General features: G+C 41.8%; 1 protein-coding gene across 1 annotated transcript in view; it reads left to right on the top strand.

The window, feature by feature from the left end:
• The first annotated feature begins 58 nt into the window (after positions 1 to 58).
• Positions 59 to 18,024, top strand: part of PECR (peroxisomal trans-2-enoyl-CoA reductase) — a 39,362-nt gene continuing 21,396 nt past the window's right edge. Inside the window, exons 1-3 of the mRNA XM_023220575.2 lie at positions 59 to 256; positions 14,678 to 14,811; positions 15,723 to 15,888. Of these exons, the coding sequence (XP_023076343.2) occupies positions 76 to 256; positions 14,678 to 14,811; positions 15,723 to 15,888 (481 nt within the window). The 5' untranslated portion in view covers positions 59 to 75. The remainder of the gene's footprint in view (positions 257 to 14,677; positions 14,812 to 15,722; positions 15,889 to 18,024) is intronic.

Raw genomic sequence — 18,024 nt, 5'->3', positions numbered from 1 at the left:
CCGGGGAGGGGGCGGGGTCCTGGCGGTCACGTGGGCTCGGGCTCCGGCTCTGCCCTGCCCTCCCGCCCGCCTTGAATGGCTCTGAGAACCAGCAGGCGCCCCGCTCAGCTGCTCTGGCACGCCGCTGCAGAGATGGCCTCCTGGGCTAAGGGCAGGAGCTGCCTGGCGCCTGGTTTGCTGCAGGGCCAAGTGGCCATCGTCACCGGCGGGGCCACGGGCATCGGAAAGGCCATCGTGAAGGAGCTCTTGGAGCTGGGTACGTGAGCGGGCCGCTGGTGCACCGACATGGCTGGGGTGTCCTGGGGTAACCTGGAATCGGGAGCCAGGGGCTCTCGGCGGGGCTGGGGGAGTGTGGAGCTGCAGAGCAAAGCGGGGGCAGGTGTGGGCGAAATTAGACCACCATGGAGACAAAAGAGAGCAGCTCTTCCTAAGGAATTATGGAGCCACTGGTTAAAAACTAAAGGGACCACTCAGGCCAAAGAGACTGTGCCCGAAATAGGCAATAAGAACAGCAGTGACACATGCTGTGCAATTAGTTTTATATTCAGATTTAAAATCCATCCATTCTATATGCTTAATGTGAGTGATTAGGAAACGTGGGAAGACTTCATTTAACTGGAAAAAATTGTAAGCATACTGAGAGTCTCTCATAGTATCTTCTCACATCTTTTAACCACAGCAAGGAAATATGCTGAATATTTACCTTAAGTTGGGTGAAGGAGGGCCTTTGTAAACACATGAGTGAGGGAATAAACCACAAAGGGGAACATAAATCAGTCTGCCTGTATGAAGGTGTAAATCCTCATTGAATTAAAAAAATGTATAAAGTTTAAGGGCATATGAAGAAAAATATTTACAACATCGATAAATTGTTTGTTGGTTTTGAGATAGGGTCTCACTCTGTTGCCCACGCTGGACTCGAACACCTGGGTTCAAGGGATCCTCCTGCCTTGCCTCTGACTCCCAAAGTGTTGGGATTACAGGCTGAGCCACTAGACTCCGCAAAGAAAAAATTCAACACACTGATAGAAAAATTAGACTAATAGTGTGGACTAAGTGTTCCAAAAGAACTACAGACAGGCAAGAAGCATATGAAAAAATAATCAACTTTATTGGTAATAAAATATAAAACAGTAAGATTTGATTTTTCTAACAAAATTTTGAAATATTGGGAAAAATTAAAGTGTTGATGCAGGAATGAGAAGGCAGGAATGTAAATTATTACAAAATTTCTGGAGGGCAATTTGGAAAAAAAGATGCAAAAACCTTCACAATGTTTATGCTCTATGACAGTAATTCCTTTCTCAGGAATTTAAAGAAACAGAGTCAAGCAAAGCTTTTCATGCAAGGATGTAGTCTTGAGTAGTGAAAAAATGGAAATTACCTAAAAATCCAATATGAGGGAAATAGTTAAATCAATTACAATGAAATATAATGCTTCCATTTAGATATCTTGCTATTTGTCCTGGCGAGGTGGCTCACGCCTGTAATTCCAGCACTTTGGGGGGCTGAGGCAGGCAGATAACCTGAGGTCAGGAGTTCGAGACCAGCCTGGCCAACATGGTGAAACTCCATCTCTACTAAAAATACAAAAATTAGTGAGGCATGGTGGTGCACACCTGTAGTCCCAGCTACCTGGGAGGCTGAGGCACAAGAATCACTTGAACCTAGGAGGCAGAGTTTGCAGTGAGCTGATGTCAAGCCACTGCACTCCCGCCTGGGCAGCAGAGCGAGATTCCATCTCAATAAATAAATAAATAAATATCTTGCTATTGAAGACTTATTTGGATAAATGCATACCGTATTATTGGGAAAAGTAGAATTCTAAACCTAATAGCATTCCAATTTTACTTTTTTTTGGTTTTGTTTTGAAATGGAGTTTCACTCTTGTTGCCCAGGCTGGAGTGCAATGGCGTCATCTTGGCTCACCGCAACCTACCCCTTCTTGGTTCAAGTGATTCTCCTGCCTCAGCCCCCCAAGTAGTTGGGATTACAGGCATGCCCCACCTCGCCTGGCTAATTTTGTATTTTTAGTAGAGACGGGGTTTGTATACGTTGGTCAGGCTGGTGTCGAACTCCCAACCTCAGGTGATCCGCCCACATTGGCCTCCCAAAGTGCTGGGATTACAGGCATGAGCCACCGTGCCTGGCCCAGTTTTGCTTTTAATAAAAAATATACATGCAGGACTGGGTGCAGTAGCTCACGCCTGTAATCCCAGCACTTTGGGAGGCCGAGGCGGGTGGAACACGAGATCAAGAGTTCGAGACCAGCCTGGGCAAACATGGTGAGACAGGGTTTCATGTGCCTGTAATCCCAGCCACTCAGGAGTCTGAGGCAGGAGAATCACTTGAACCCAGGAGGCAGAGGTTGCAGTGAGCCAAGATCGTGCCACCGCACTCCAGCCTGAGTGACAGAGCAATACTCCGTCTCAAAAAAAAAAAAAAAAAAAAAAGGTATTATACATGCAAAAATAGACCGGAAGGAAGTTTATAAGATTTTTAGCTATTTTTCTGAAAATAATGTTAATTATGAGTAATTAAAATTGTCTTCGTCTTTTAAATATTTTTTAATGAACCTCTAAATTATCTTTGGTTACCACTGTTTCCAACATCTGGCATAGTATGAACTGAAAAAGAAAACATCTATATTTTTAGTTAAAAAAAAAAAAAAACAAAAACATTTCCTAGTAAGGCCATGATATAACCTCATCACCATTACTGCCCAGTTTATTCTCAACACCAAACTCTCTCCTTTTTCAGGAAAATCTGTAAGAAAATCAGAATCAGTTATCAATTCATGCAGAGGTCAGCTACTAGTCTTCTCAGCAGATGCATAGGACCCTAGTTCACCTTGAAGGACTTTCAGTGGGATTTTATGTATTTGAACTTTCATCCTGTTGCATAAGTGTGCTATTTGAACTTTCATCCTGTTGCATAACTGTGCACTGGCCAAAAACTACACCCCTGGAATAAGGTGATAAACTGTATTTTTCTTACCACAAACTAAAACATTAGGACAATGGTCTTTTAGTCTTTTGGAAGACATGGATCTCTCTGAGATTCTGATAAAAGCGATGGAGTGTCTTTTGAGAAAAAAAACATATACTTAAAATTATATATAGACAATTATTTTGTTGTATTGGAAATGGATTTCCTTCAGTGAAGGAATATAATATAATATTTTATATATATATATATATATATATTTTTTTTTTGAGATGGAGTCTCGCTCTGTCGCCCAGGCTGGTGTGCAGTGGCACAATCTTGGCTCACAGCAACCTCCGCCTCCCGGGTTCAAGCAGTTCTCTGCCTCAGCCTCCTGAGTAGTAGTTTTTTTTTTTTTTTTTTGATACGGTGTCTCGCTCTGTCACCCAGGCTGGAGTGCAGTGGCCGGATCTCAGCTCACTGCAAGCTCCGCCTCCCGGGTTTACGCCATTCTCCTGCCTTAGCCTCCCAAGTAGCTGGGACTACAGGCACCTGCTACCTTGCCCAGTTAGTTTTTTTGTAGTTTTTTAGTAGAGACGGGGTTTCACCGTGTTAGCCAGGATGGTCTCGATCTCCTGACATCGTGATCCACCCATCTCGGCCTCCCAAAGTGCTGGGATTACAGGCTTGAGCCACCATGCCCGGCCCTGAGTAGTATTTTTAATAGAGACGGGGGTTTCACCATATTGGCCAGGCTGGTCTTGAACTCGTGACCTTGTGATCCATCTCCCTCGACCTCCCAAAATGCTGGGAGCTACCATGCGTGGCCACAAAAATCATTTTTTATATGACTTTTTCCTCTTTATTTTTTTAATGCAAGAATTAATGGCTATTTCTACAACATTGTTATAAAAACCCAAATTGAGCAAAAAAGAAAATGTTAGCCAATTTTTTTTTTTTTGAGACGGAATCTCACTCTGTCACCCAGGCCAGATTGCAGTGGCATGATCTCGGCTCACTGCAACCTCCGCCTTCCGAGTTCAAGCGATTCTCATGTCTCAGCCTCCCAAGTAGCTGGGACTACAAGCATGTGCCACCACGCCTGGCTAATTTTTATATTTTTACCAGAGACAGGGTTTTGGCATGTTGGCCAGGCTGGTCTCGAACTCCGGACCTGTAGTGATCTACGCACCCCAGCCTCCCTAAGTGCTAGGATTATAGGCATGGAGCCCTCACGCCTAGCCTCCAGTTTTCTTTCTAGTCAGAAGGCCACTGTTTTTTGTTTTTGGTTTTGTTTTTTTTAGTGTGAATTACATTTTTTTTTTTTTGCATGAACTCTGAGATATGGTTTTTAAAATGATGATGACTGTATTGTCTTTCACTTCCACAGGATTTTGACTTTTCCTTTTGCTGAGAGGATACAGAAAGCTTTAGCTCACAAAAGCAGGATATTGTAGGCAGAATTGGATCTCCTTTGTACGTTTGACAGGTGCTGTTAGGCAGAGAGAAACCTGATTTCGTCAAGAAAAACCTAAGATCATCAAGTTGAATTCGTATCAGATCTTTTTTTTTTATCTTCAAGTTAATCATTCACTTTCTGTTACTACAGTAGAACATAAATTAGGTATAGTAGATAAAATGCAATTAGGAAATGCAGGTAGAAATTATGAGCCAAGACAGCATTTTTTCTTGCTCTAGTCTAGTCTAACTAGCCTGTTACCAACACCAGGGACCAAGAAGTTGCTGAATAAATGTAGTATTCTGAGTTGAAGATGGAAAAGGATCAGTATCAGCCTAAGCAGGAACGCAGCATACTGGGGCTACAAGCCTCTGATGTTGAAAGAACTCCTTATCCACAAGCTATTTCTATACCTATTTTTTTTTTTTTTTTTTTTTTTAGATGGCAGAGTCTCGCTCTGTTGCCCAGGCTCGAGTGCAGTGGCGTGATCTCGGCTCACTGCAAGCTCCACCTCCCGGGCTCACGCCATTCTCCTGCCTCAGCCTCCCGAGTAGCTGGCACAATAGGTGCCCACCACCACACCCGGCTGATTTTTTTGTATTTTTAGTAGAGACGGGGTTTCACCGTGTTAGCCAGGATGGTCTCGATCTCCTGACCTCGTGATCCGCCCGCCTTGGCCTCCCAAAGTGCTGGGATTATAGGCGTGAGCCACTGTGCCTGGCCTTCTATACCTATTCTAACCAGGTCAGTTGTGCTTCCAGGATCTCTCTAGCTACATATAAACAGAAAGTTTATTCAAATGATTTAGCATGAAAGGTAAGGATTATATATAATATTTTTCTAGTTTATTATAAGGTAACATAAGAGGTTTCCAATAAAAATAGTATAGAAGTGTATAAAAGAAAAAAATGAGCTTTACCCATTCTGCCCTTTTTCTAAATTCCCTTCCTGGTGATTTTCTATAAATTTAATGTGCACATGTATACACACGTATATCTATTTGATTTTTACAAAATTGGGATCACAGTATTGCTGCTCTGTAATCGTTTTATATATATATGTGTGTGTGTGTGTGTGTGTGTATACACTTAAAATACCTTGTTTTTTCTTTGTTTGTTTTTTTAGAGACAGGATCTTGCTCTGTCACCCAGGCTAGAGTACACTGGTGCCATCATAACTCACTGCAGCCTTGAACTCCTGTCTCAAATGATTCTCCTGCCTCAAACTCCCAAGTGTCTAAACTATAGGCATGTACCACAATGTTTGGCTAATTAACACATTTTTTTAGAGACAAGGTCTCACCCAGGATGGTCTTGAACTCCTGGCCACAAGTGACTCTCCAACCTTAGTCTCCCAAAGTGCTGGGATTACAGACATGAGTCACCATGCCTGGCCCATATCTTGTGTTTTTCGATGGTAGTACTGTAGTCATATCTCATTCATTTTAAAACTGCATAGTATTCCATTGTGTGGATCTGTAATAACTTATTTAACCATTTCCTGAATGGGCATTTAAGTTTTTATTTTACCCAGCATTGCATTGTTTTTCCCTGTAATACGTTTGCACCCTAGTTTGTCTATAATGGAAAGTTCTACCAGTGAAAGTAAATGGACTTGTAAAGTTGTATTTCAGTGCATCTTTGCTTGTAGTAGACAACCGTCCTGAAGTCTTGAGGTTTCAGATAGTAACTCGTGATAATTTAGTAAACTTTTATTTAGATAATCCATGTGAATCATCCTATTTATAGTCTCACCATATTTTTTATTTGAGGTCTTGGACAAAGTTAGGCATTAATCACCTTAGTGTTCTTGTTTGCTTTCTCTCTCCCTCTCCCTCTCTTTCTCTCTTTCTCTCTGACACAGTCTCACTCTGTCACCCAGGCTGCAGTGCAGTGGCACAGTCTTGGCTCACTACAACCTCCGCCCCCAGATTCAAGCAGTTCTCGTGGCTTAGTCTCCTGAGTAGCTGGGATTACAGGCATGTGCCTTCATGCTCAGCTAATTTGTTTTTGTATTTTTAGTAGAGGTGGGGTTTCACCATGATGCCTAGGCTGGTCTTGAAGTCCTGAACACGAGCAATCCGCTGGTCTTGGCCTCCCAAAGTGCTGGGATTACAGGCGTGAGCCACTGTGCCCAGCCTAGGTGAAGTTTTTAATCCCTGCCCTGTGGAGCCTATGCCCTACTCTGGGAAATGGAGTGAAAAATACACATGTTGAAGGCAGAAATATCAAAGAAAGAAGTGGGTGAAGGAGGTGGTGGCTTGCCCTGGGGTGCTTATTTCTCCTTTCCATCTCACTGATCAGCTCAGCTATTTCTTCTAAGTGACAGAAACCTAACAGGGTTGGATTAGTCTGGAAGTATATACAGTCATGTGTCACTTAAAAAATGAGAAATCTTCTGAGAAATGCATCCTTAAGCGATTTCATCGTAGTGTGAACATCATAGAGAGGTAGGCAAACCTAGATGGTATAGCCTACTATACACCTGGGCTATATGGTATAGCCTATTGCTTCTAGGCTACAAACCTGTACAGCATGTTACTGTGCTGAATGCTGTAGGAAATAGTAACATAAAGGTAAATATTTGTGTGTCTAAACATATCTAAACATGCAAAAGATATAGGAAAAATATGGGATAAAAGATTAAAAAAATGGTACACCTGTATAGAACACGGCATAGGACATAGGAGCTTGTGGGACTGGAAGTTGCTCAGGGTGAGTTAGTGAGGGAGTGATAAGTGAATGTGAAGGCCTAGGCCATTATTGTTTACTGTTGCAGAATTTATAGACACTGTACACACAGGCTAAACTAAATTTATAAAAAAATAAAGTAATTGCACCTATGACATTACAGTGGCTACGGTACCACTGGATGATAAGAATGTTTAACTTCCACTTTAATCTTATGGGGCCACTGCCATATATGTGGTCTATCATTGACCAAAACATTGTTATGGGGTGCATGACTACGTTTCAGTTATTTTTCCTCCTGGGAGAAGAGGGCCCTCCTGGAAACAAAAGGAGAAAGGAGTAAGCATTCTCCTAACCATATGGCTTCTGTTTTGTTGAACATTAAGTATTTTGATAAATTAAATTCCATTTTAAAGTTAGGCAGGCTTACGAGGAACTCATAAATCTTTCCAATTTTTGCTTCATAAAACCCTCAGATTGCACACGAGAATTTCCAAAAGTTGTTACCATTTTTAGTTTACTAAATTGTAACCTAAACTTTTTTTTTTTTTTTTTTTTTTTGAGACGGAGTCTCGCTCTGTAACCCAGGCTGGAGTGCAGTGGCCAGATCTCAGCTCACTGCAAGCTCCGCCTCCCGGGTTCACTCCATTCTCCTGGCTCAGCCTCCTGAGTAGCTGGGACTACAGGCGCCCGCCACCTCGCCTGGCTAGTTTTTTTGTATTTTTTAGTAGAGACGGGGTTTCACTGTGTTAGCCAGGATGGTCTCGATCTCCTGACCTCGTGATCCACCTGTCTCGGCCTCCCAAAGTGCTGGGATTACAGGCTTGAGCCACCGCGCCCGGCCTAACCTAAACTTTAAACATAGTTTTTTAAATTGCCTTACTTTGTACAGGCTCTATGTCAAACAGTATAGAGATTTCTTAAAGAATTAAAAATAGAATTCCCATTCAATTGGGCAAACCCATTGCTGGGTATCTACAAAGGAAAATAAATCACTATGTGAAGAAGACACCTGCTCTAGTATGTTTATCACAGCACTATTCACAATAGCAAGTTAAGGAATCAACCTAACTGTCCATCAATGGATGATTGGATAAAGAACATACGTTATATATACCATGGAATACTACTCAGCCATGAAAAGAAGGAAATCTTGTCTTTTGCAGCAACATGGATAGAACTTGAGGCCTTTATCACAACTGAAATAATTCAGAAACAAGGTCAAATGGTGCATGTTCTCACTTATAAGTGGGAGGTAGAGAGTGGGTACACATGGACATATAGAGTGGAATAATAGACATTGGAGACTCTAAAAGGTGGGAGGGTAGAAGCAGGGGAGTGAAGGTTGAAAAATTACCTGTTGGGTACAGTGTCCACTATTCAGGTGATGGGTAAACTAAAAGCCTACAGTACACATATATCCATGTAACAAAACTGCACTTGTCACTGCTACATCTATAAAGATAAGAAATAAAATAAAATGCCTTATTTTAATATGCAGTGGCTAGCTTATCTTATACAACTAAAATAGTTCAGGCCAAATGGAGAGCCCTTGTACTCTATGCCTTTATGAGCTTCATTTATTCCGCATGTATATGTTGGACTGTGTGTTAGCATAACAAATAGAGCAATTACAGGGTCCCTGCCTCCAGGAGATGACAGTGAGTGGAGCAGACTGTTAAATTAACAGGTAATTATGATACAGTGAAATGCTGTATTAGGGTGAGAACAGTCTATAACTGTTTCGCCTCACATGGAATTTAATACTGAAGAACCACAGCCTGGGCAACACAGTGAGACCTCATCTTTAAAATATATATGTAAAAGAACCACTTAACAGTTCATAGGTAGTCTTTGCTTTTGCTTGGCATTGTAGGATTGTAACAATGATCATGCAAGCTGAAACCATGCAAAGCAAAAATAGTCAATGGGAAAAAGTACAAGTATTTCATTATCTTCAGAAATTTTTGTCAAAGTGGTGCCCAAACAGGGACTTTCAGGGACAAACAGAGACCTGAAGGGACCTAAAGAGGCCTACAGGGACAAATAGAGATAAGTAGGGATAAATAGAAATGGGGATAGAGTTAAATAGAGACTTTTTGGCAAAAGTCATCTTCACTTGCAAGGCATTACTGTAGTCCCAGGAGTTGCTGATTTTGATTGTGAAGAAGACATTCCGGTAGTCGTAGTGTCACAAGATCTTTGGGTTTTTGAACCAGGAGAGTATATTGTACAACTATGGCTTGTTCCCTGTAAGTTGCACGCTTCTCCACTAAGGAAGAAGTGAGGGAATCAAGGATTTGCAAGTACAACTAGGAGAGAGATTTTTCTATCACAACCCACAGCATTTACTGGACCACCTGTACAGTACAAATTGAAGTTCTTAAGGATCATTTTTGTTGTTGTTGTTGTTTTTTGGAGATGGAGTCTTACTTTGTTGCCCAGGCTGCAGTGCAGTGGCATGATCTTGGCTCACTGCAAGCTCTGCCTCCTGGGTTCATGCCATTCTCCTGCTTCAGCCTCCTGAGTTGCTGGGACTCCAGGCACCAACCACCCTGCCGGCTAATTTTTTTGTATATTTAGTAGAGACAGGGTTTCACTGTGTTAGCCAGGATGGTCTCGATTTCCTGACCTCATGATCCACCCGCCCTGGCCTCCCAAAGTGCTGGGATTACAGGTGTGAGCCACCGCACCCGGCCAAGTTTTTTTTTTTTTGCTATATTGTTGCACGAGAAGGATGAACTTCAATTTGCTTTCCCTGTGCCTTCTATTAATCAGAAAGAGCCTGCATCTCCTTATCAATGAGAAGTTTTACCCCATGGTAATTAACCAAAGAGGCAGAAGCTGAGTTACAGCTTGTGGAGCAGATGCTTCGGCATGCCTCCTGGCCACAGCCACAAAAGCCTTTGCTTCTGTTTCCATTGATTTACTAACGTGGGGACGAGGGTATGTGTTTTTGCAGGAGATGAACAAACTGTGTGGGTGCCCTCAAGGTGTGTGTGACCACAGAACAGGAGACTAGAGGGACCCATGGATCCCAACCATGGGCCTGGTTTCCCCCAGTACATGCTGAATGTGAAGACGGAATGAACCACCAAGGCCACACATTTTGCAATTGCCTTTCTCAATTCAAAAAACGAAAAGGGAGAGATGTTGCAGGCCGCAAGAGTGAGGGTCGTGATCAACTCAGTATACCACTGGAGGGTATATAAGCAAACAGCAAACTGTTCTCATAAACGCAGAATGTTGGCAAACCGACAAACTGTCTGCCAACCAGAAGGAATGCTGAAGATAGTCACGACCCAGGCACAAGTGTTTCTTGTGATGAGGCACATCTGAAGCTTGTTAGCAATAATGTGAACCTGTGGTCAGTTAAGCAGCTGACCAGTCGTTTCCTCCTCCTCCCTGCTCTTTCTACCCTATAAATACAAAAGGCTGTAGAAGCTCAAGGCTGCTGCTTTTGCTCACTAGAAGCAGGGAGTCCTGTTCCCCTGGCCCCTTCCTTTAAAACAGTTTCTTTTGTTTTAAGTTTTCATTTCTGCATTCATCTTCCTTCCTTCAGTCTCCTAGATGTCGGTCAAAGAGTACAAAGTTTCATTTAGACAGGAGGAATAAGTTCTGATGATCCATTGCACAGCATGATGGCTATAGTTTGTGATGCATTATGTATTTCAAAATAGTGAAAATAGTGGATTTTGAATGTTCTTACCTCAAAGAAATGATAAGTATAAGAGGTGATGGATACATTAGCCTGATTTCATTATTCCACAATATATGTATGTATCAAAATATCACGTTTTACCCCATTAATGTATACAGTTATTTGTCAATTAGAAATAAAAAATTTAAAAACTCAGTATTGAAAATTAAACTTTTATTTTCATGTGAAAAGTGTGTCGAGTCATTCGATTAGTGCTTGCCTTCTCATTGTATACCTTATGATATGGAGCAAGCATTTTTCCTATACTTTGTTAAATTGTCATACTCCTTTCTATGTTTGGATCAGCTTCCAACATTTTATATTTTATACTTTCAATGTCATGAAATATTTCCAAAAGTTTCTTTCTTTCTTTCTTTTTTTTTTTTTTTGAGACAGAATCTTGCTCTTCTCATCAGGCTGGCATGCAGTGGTACAATCTCAGCTCACTGCAACCTCTGCCTCCGGGGTTCAAGCAGTTCTCCTGCCTCAGCCTTCTGAGTAGCTGGGATTAACAGGCACCCGCCACCATGCCTGGCTAATTTTTGTGTTTTCAGTAGAGACGGGGTTTTGCCATGTTGGTCAGGCTGGTCTCAAACTCCTGACCTTGTGATCTGCCCACCTTGGCCTCCCAAAGTGCTGGCATTACAGAAGTGAACCACTACACCCGGCCCCAAAAGTTTCTTTAATGTGAAATTTTTTGTGGGTGTTACTTCCTTTGGGATATCTTTGTCTTCTTTGTCACGTATACTTTCCTCATTATGTTAAGTTTGCCTTCAGTAAGATCTTCTGGCTTTCTGTAGTTTCTAGAATGGTGGCAGTGTCATGCATTCCCCTTTTATAATTCCCCTGATATGCAATTCTAATTTCGCTTCCAGTGTTACAAATTTTCATTTCTTGGTCTCACTTTTCATGTTTGTTGACCAGTCCCTCCTTAGATCATGTGTTTTTGTAAAATGTCACTTGGGTTTCTTGTTGAAAAACCAGGAGGTGACACAGCTATATTCTTTGCTGTCTGAGCTCTTCTGAAATGAAGAAGAGATGCACAGTGGCCATTCACTGATAGATGTTGGAAGAAATGACATGATTAATCACTGATTAATCGCTGATCTTGATGTACATCTGTTATTTATGATTTGTGGGTTGAAAAGCTAGCAGTGAAGTTTGCATTTTATGCAGTTACAGTTAATATACCGTGGTTATTGAAATTTGAACCATGTTGTTGAGAGACTGGTGTCTTTAAGCTAAGCTAACTGAAATCAGAGCATATTAGGGCAGAGCAAAGGAAGGACTGTCACTACTTCCATTTCACCCTTCTTAGCCATTGTGCTATTATTCTCAAGGAGAAGGAGAGAATCATTTTACTTCTACGTATGTTATAAATTCTATAATACATTATTATTTTTGCTTTGAACTATCACTACCTTTTAAAGAGATCTGAATAGAAAGAAGAAAAATCTTTATATTTTCTCACATAATTACTATTTCTGCAACATAGACTTCATCTCTACTTAAAAAAAAAAAAACTGGCCGGGTATGGTGGTTTATGTCTGTGGTCCCAGCCACTCAGGAGGCTGGGGTAGGAGGATCAGTGGAGCCCAGAAGGTCAAGGCTGCAGTGTGCCAAGATCACCACTGCACTCCAGCCTAGGCAACAGAGTAAGACCCTGTCTCAAAAACAAACACACAAATGAACCGTTTTTAGTTCTCTTTCTTCTGTATATTTTTAGAGTTTTATCTGGCATCATTTTCCTTCTACTTGAAGGACTTCCTTTTATCTTTTTTGTAGTGCAGAACACCTTGATGAATTCTTCTAGCTTTCATATGGGTGAAAAAGTCTTTATTTTGCCATCATTTTTGAGAGATATTTTCACTGGGTCAAGATTTCTAAGTTCACCATCTTTTTCATTGCTTTTAGTACCGTAAAGATGTTTCACTGTCTTCTGGCTTGCATTGTTTCTGAAAGAAGTCTTTATCCTTCTTGTTCTATATTTAATGTGTTGTTTTTCTCTGGCTGCTTTTAAGATTTTTCTCTTCATCAATGGTCTATTTAATTATATCATCAGTGTCATTTCTGGTTCCGGTTCTGGTTTTTGTTTTTGTTTTTTTTCATACAGGGTCTTGCTCTGTTGCCCAGGCTGGAGGGCAGTGGGGTGATCTCAGCTCACTGCAACCTCTGCCTCCCAGGTTCAAGAAATTCTCCTGCCTCAGACTCCTGAGTAGCTGGGATTACAGGCACGCGCCACCATGCCTGGCTACTTTTTGTATTCTTAGTAGAGACAGGGTTTCACCATGTTGGTCAGGCTGTTCTCAAACTCCTGACCTCATGATCAGCCCGTCTCAGCCTCCCAAGTGCTGGGATTACGATTATAGGTGTGAGCCACTGCATCCGGCCTGGGTCTGTTTTTATTAATTGACTTTTCTCCTCATTATGTGCTGTTATTTTCCTGTTCCTTGGCATGCCTGGTAGTTTTTTTGTTGGATGCCAGATACTAAATTGACCGTGGTGCATGTTGGCTATTTTTATATTCTTATAAATATTCTTAGGCGCAAGAGACTGAGACCATCCTGGCCAACATGGTGAAACCCCATCTCTACTAAAAATACAAAAATTAGCTAGGCCTGGTGGCGCATGCCTGTAGTCGCAGCTACTTGGGATGCTGCGGCAGGAGAATTACTTGAACCCGGGAGGCGAAGATTGCAGTGAGCTGAGATTGTGCCACTGCATCCCAGCCTGATGACAGAGCGAGACTCCGTATCAAAAAAAAAATATATATATATATTATATATGTGTGTATATGTGTGTATGTATATAAATATATACATATATATAAAAATATGTATATATAAAAATAAATATATGTGTGTGTATATATACACATACATATACTCTTGAGCTTTGTTCTGGGATACAGTTAGGTCACTTGAAAACAATTTAATACTTTAAAAGAGGCTTGATCTGAGCAGCCTTTAGTCTATGGTGAATTTTGCCTCACTGCGGAAGCCATCTGCTTCTGCATATTTTACAGAATGCCCTGTGAAAGGTTTTCTTCTGCTGGGCACACTAACAGTTCCCAGTGCTGTGTGAGTGCCAGGGTTTGATCTCCCTGCCCATTTTTGGTGGTTCTTTCCTCTTTGATTTATTCCCAAGCATCGATCGGTATTCAGGTGAAGGTTCAAGAGAGACTCTGCAGATCTCTGGAGTTCCCTCTCTCTGTATATCTTTTCTCCCTATCCCCTGGGCAATCTCACTGCCTTGGCTCCCTAGACTCCCAGCTTCATCTCTTCCACCAGGGAGACTTTGGTCTCTGAATGTGTTCCCCTCCCTTGCTGCAGTCTAGAACCTCTCTCCAGGCAGCAAGCTGGGGCAATCCAAGGGCTCATGTTTGTTTTCACCCTCCCAGAGATGACCATCCGGTGCTACTTGATGTCCAGTGCCAGAAAACCATCGTTTCATATATTTTGTCCAATATTTTAGTTATTTCAGAATGGAGGGCAAATTCAGTTTCTATTACTCCATCTTGTCCAGAAGCAGAAGTCCTAATTCAGCTTTTTTTAAGACATAGGAACACACATGACCAGGTGCAGTGACTGGTGCCTGTAGTCCCAGAACTTTGGGAGGCAAGGTGGGAGGATTGCTTTAGCCTGGGAGAAGTTCAAGGTTACAATGAGCTATGATCGAGCCACTGCACTCCAGCCTGAGCAACAGGGTGAGACCTTGACTCTAAAATAAAAAATACTTCAAAAAATGAAAAACATGATATATTTTTTCAATACTATTGTTGAAATTTGGACAACTGGTGAAGGCATATTTATTTTTTCCCTAGCTGTTTACTTCTCAAGGTGTAATGTGTTCACTGCATCTCATGAAGGCATATTTATTTGTTCTCTGGCTGTTTCTCCTCAGGGAGTAATGTGGTCATTGCATCCCGTAAGTTGGAGAGATTGAAGTCTGCGGCAGATGAACTGAAGGCCAGCCTACCTCCCACAAACCAGGCACGAGTCATTCCCATACAATGCAACATCCGGAATGAAGAGGAGGTAATGGAGATCTATCTGTATCGTTTATTCATTCATTGTAATTTGCAGTAGTGGTTCTTAAACCTGGCTGTGCTTCAGGTTCTCCTATTGTAGCTGTCTTAGATGAGGCTCACTAGAAGCAGAGGCTGTGAAGGAGATTCTCATGTTAATGATTTACTGAGCCAGTGACTACTGGAGAAGGAGAGGAAGGGAGGCAAGAGTGTGGTCTCAGGTAGAGATGGCCTTTTGCCCTTTAAGTCATTTTGTATCTTTTTTTTTTTTTTTTTTTTTAGAGAGAATGCCTTCCTCTGTCGCCCAGGCTGGAGTGCAATGGCGCAGTATCGGCTCAATGCAACCTATACCTCCCGGGTTCGAGCAATTCTCCTGCCTCAGCCTCCTGAGTAGCTGGGACTATAGGTGCATGCCACTATGCCCAGCTAATTTTTGTATTTTTCATAAAGATGGGTTTCACCATGTTGGCCAGGCTGATCTCAAACTCCTGACCTCAGGTGATCCGCCTGCCTCAGCCTCCCAAAGTGTTAGGATTACAGGCGTGAGCCACCGTGCCTGGCCCCTTGAGTCATTTTTTAATGTTCGTTTTAATCGGATTTCATCAGTGTTTATTGTGGGTTGGTAGCTCACAAATTAACATATGACAGAGGCCTGCCCTATTCAAGGGTATTCCAGGCCCTTGGATCTATCTTGTCATCAAAATTACAATTTTAGCTTTGTGATGTGTGGGTATTGGGTGCTGGTACATTACTCGTTGGTGTAGGATTTTTAGGGTTATTCATTGCTGCATGTTCATTCATTGTGGTACTTGGAGTGACTGTTCACTGTGAGAGATTGCAAACTCTGTCTAGAGCAAACAATCAGGCGAGGTAGCAGGTTAGGCTGGTAAACTTTTAGTAACTTCCAATGTTCTTCTTTAGGTGAATAATTTGGTCAAATCTACCTTAGATACTTTTGGTAAGATCAATTTCTTGGTGAACAATGGAGGAGGCCAGTTTCTTTCTCCTGCTGAACACATCAGTTCTAAGGGATGGCACGCCGTGCTTGAGACCAACCTGACGGGTACCTTCTACATGTGCAAAGCAGGCGAGTACCATCAGTATCCACAAGTCACCACGTCTTTATTTAGAGATCTCAGGAATCCTATGAGGGACTCAGAAGCCCCATGTCATTAACATTTATTGCCTAGATTTTCTCACTTACAACATAGGAATGTAAATTGGTACATTTCAGTATAGTAATTTGGCAATATTTATAAAATATGGATATCCATCAATCTCATCATTTTATGTCTTAGAATTTATTATGAGGAAATTATTAATGATCTGTACATAGATTTAGCTATAAACTTGTTCATAAAATTGGAGAAAACTCTCACACTTATTTTGTTTTTAAGAAATGAATCTATTAAATCTTTTCGCAGAACCAATAAATAAATTCAGGGAGAATACTAGAGACAGAGTCTGTATGCTCTCTAACAACTAATTAGCATGCATGTATAGTCTTTGGATTAAAGGTTGTGTTTCGTGGGTGGTTAGTACTGAACTCCTGAGTTGGGTAATTCAAGAGATTTTTTTTTTTTTTTTTGAGACAGAGTCTTGCTCTGTGGCCTAGGCTGGAGTGCAGTGGCCTGATCTCAGCTTACTGCAAGCTCCGCCTCCTGGGTTTACGCCATTCTCCTGCCTCGGCCTTCCAAGTAGCTGGGACTATAGGCGCCCGCCACCACGCCCGGCTAGATTTTTTTTTTTTTGTATTTTTTAGTAGAGATGGGGTTTTACCGTGTTAGCCAGGATGGTCTCGATCTCCTGACCTCATGATCCGCCTGTCTCGGCCTCCCAAAGTGCTGGGATTACAGGCTTGAGCCACCGTGCCCGGCAAGAGATTCTTTAAAAACTACCCAACTCTTTCTTATGGTGAAAAATACAGACCAACTACAACCCTAACTCAAAGGGTCTTCATGCCAACCCGAATTAGGCTTTATATTCTTAGTGTCTACAAGTCAGAGGTCTTGCAGACATCTCTACCTGTCTAGCAGAATCAAGCTCTGTATAAGTTGCGATACAAGCTGGGTCGTTCCAGTAACATGAGTTGATTTTTCTCACATAAAAAGTCCAGGAAGGTAGTCTGAGAATTACATGGTAGTTTCATAATCATTAGAGACTGAGGATCCTTCTTATTGCTCTACTGTTCTTGACCTGTGATTTCCATTGCATGATTGAAGAGGGCTGCTCCAGTTCTTGCTATCAAATGTGCATTGCAGACAGCAGGAATGGGGAAAAAGTGTAAGGCTCACCCATTCCTTTTATGGGCACCATCTGGAAGTAGCACCATGATGTTTGCTCACATTCATTGGCTAGAATTCAGTTAAATGATCATACCTAGCTGTAAAAGAAACTGGGAAATAGAGTCCTTAGGTGGGCAGCTATGTGCTTAATACAAATTCTATTTCTGTGGAAGAAAGGGAGACTGAGTATTGGGAGACAACTAGTGGTCTCTAACCCAAGCTGTATAGCTCAGTGCTTTCACTCCTTGTAACAAGCAAATCAGCAATGTCTTACCAATCCAAGATTCCTTGCTAACAACTGTCAATTAAAAGTCTACAGAATTGAAATTCAGCAATGATTTTTATTAGCCAAAACTGGCTTGTAAAGAATACAAGGCCAGCCGGGCATGGTGGCTCATGCCTGTAATCCCAGCACTTTGGGAGGCCGAGGCAGGCGGATTACCTGAGCTCAGTAGTTTGAGACCAGCCTGGGCAGCACTGTGAAACCCCGTCTCTACTAAGATACAAAAAAAAAAAAAAAAAAAAAAAATGAGCCGGGCGTGGCAGCGTGCATCTGTAGTCCCAGCTTCTTGGGAGACTGAGACAGGAGAATCTCTTGAACCAGGGAGGCAGAGGTTGCAGTGAGCCGAGATTGCGCCACTGCACTCCAGCCTGGGCAACAGAGCGAGGATCCATCTCAAAAATTAAAAGTAAAAATAAAAATAAATATAAATAAATAAACAAATAAAAAGAATACAAGGCCTATTATTTTTGCTTTTACTTATTTGGGGCTTTTAGTTTTTAGTTTTCGTAAGTTATATTTTTCTTTTTTCTCCTAAGCATTTCTGTTGATGAATGGAATTTATTTTTATTCAGTATTGCTCATTTTCTTTCTGACGTTCTAGTTGTCTGGCTAATCTGGCTTCTGTGTCTTTTTGACATGGCTCAGACCTGTTTCT

This window comes from Piliocolobus tephrosceles, chromosome 11 (assembly GCF_002776525.5).
Source record: "Piliocolobus tephrosceles isolate RC106 chromosome 11, ASM277652v3, whole genome shotgun sequence".
In the NCBI taxonomy this organism is placed as follows: Eukaryota; Metazoa; Chordata; class Mammalia; order Primates; family Cercopithecidae; genus Piliocolobus; species Piliocolobus tephrosceles.
Note: the sequence above shows the minus strand (reverse complement) of the source record. Positions and strands in the feature narration are given on the sequence as shown.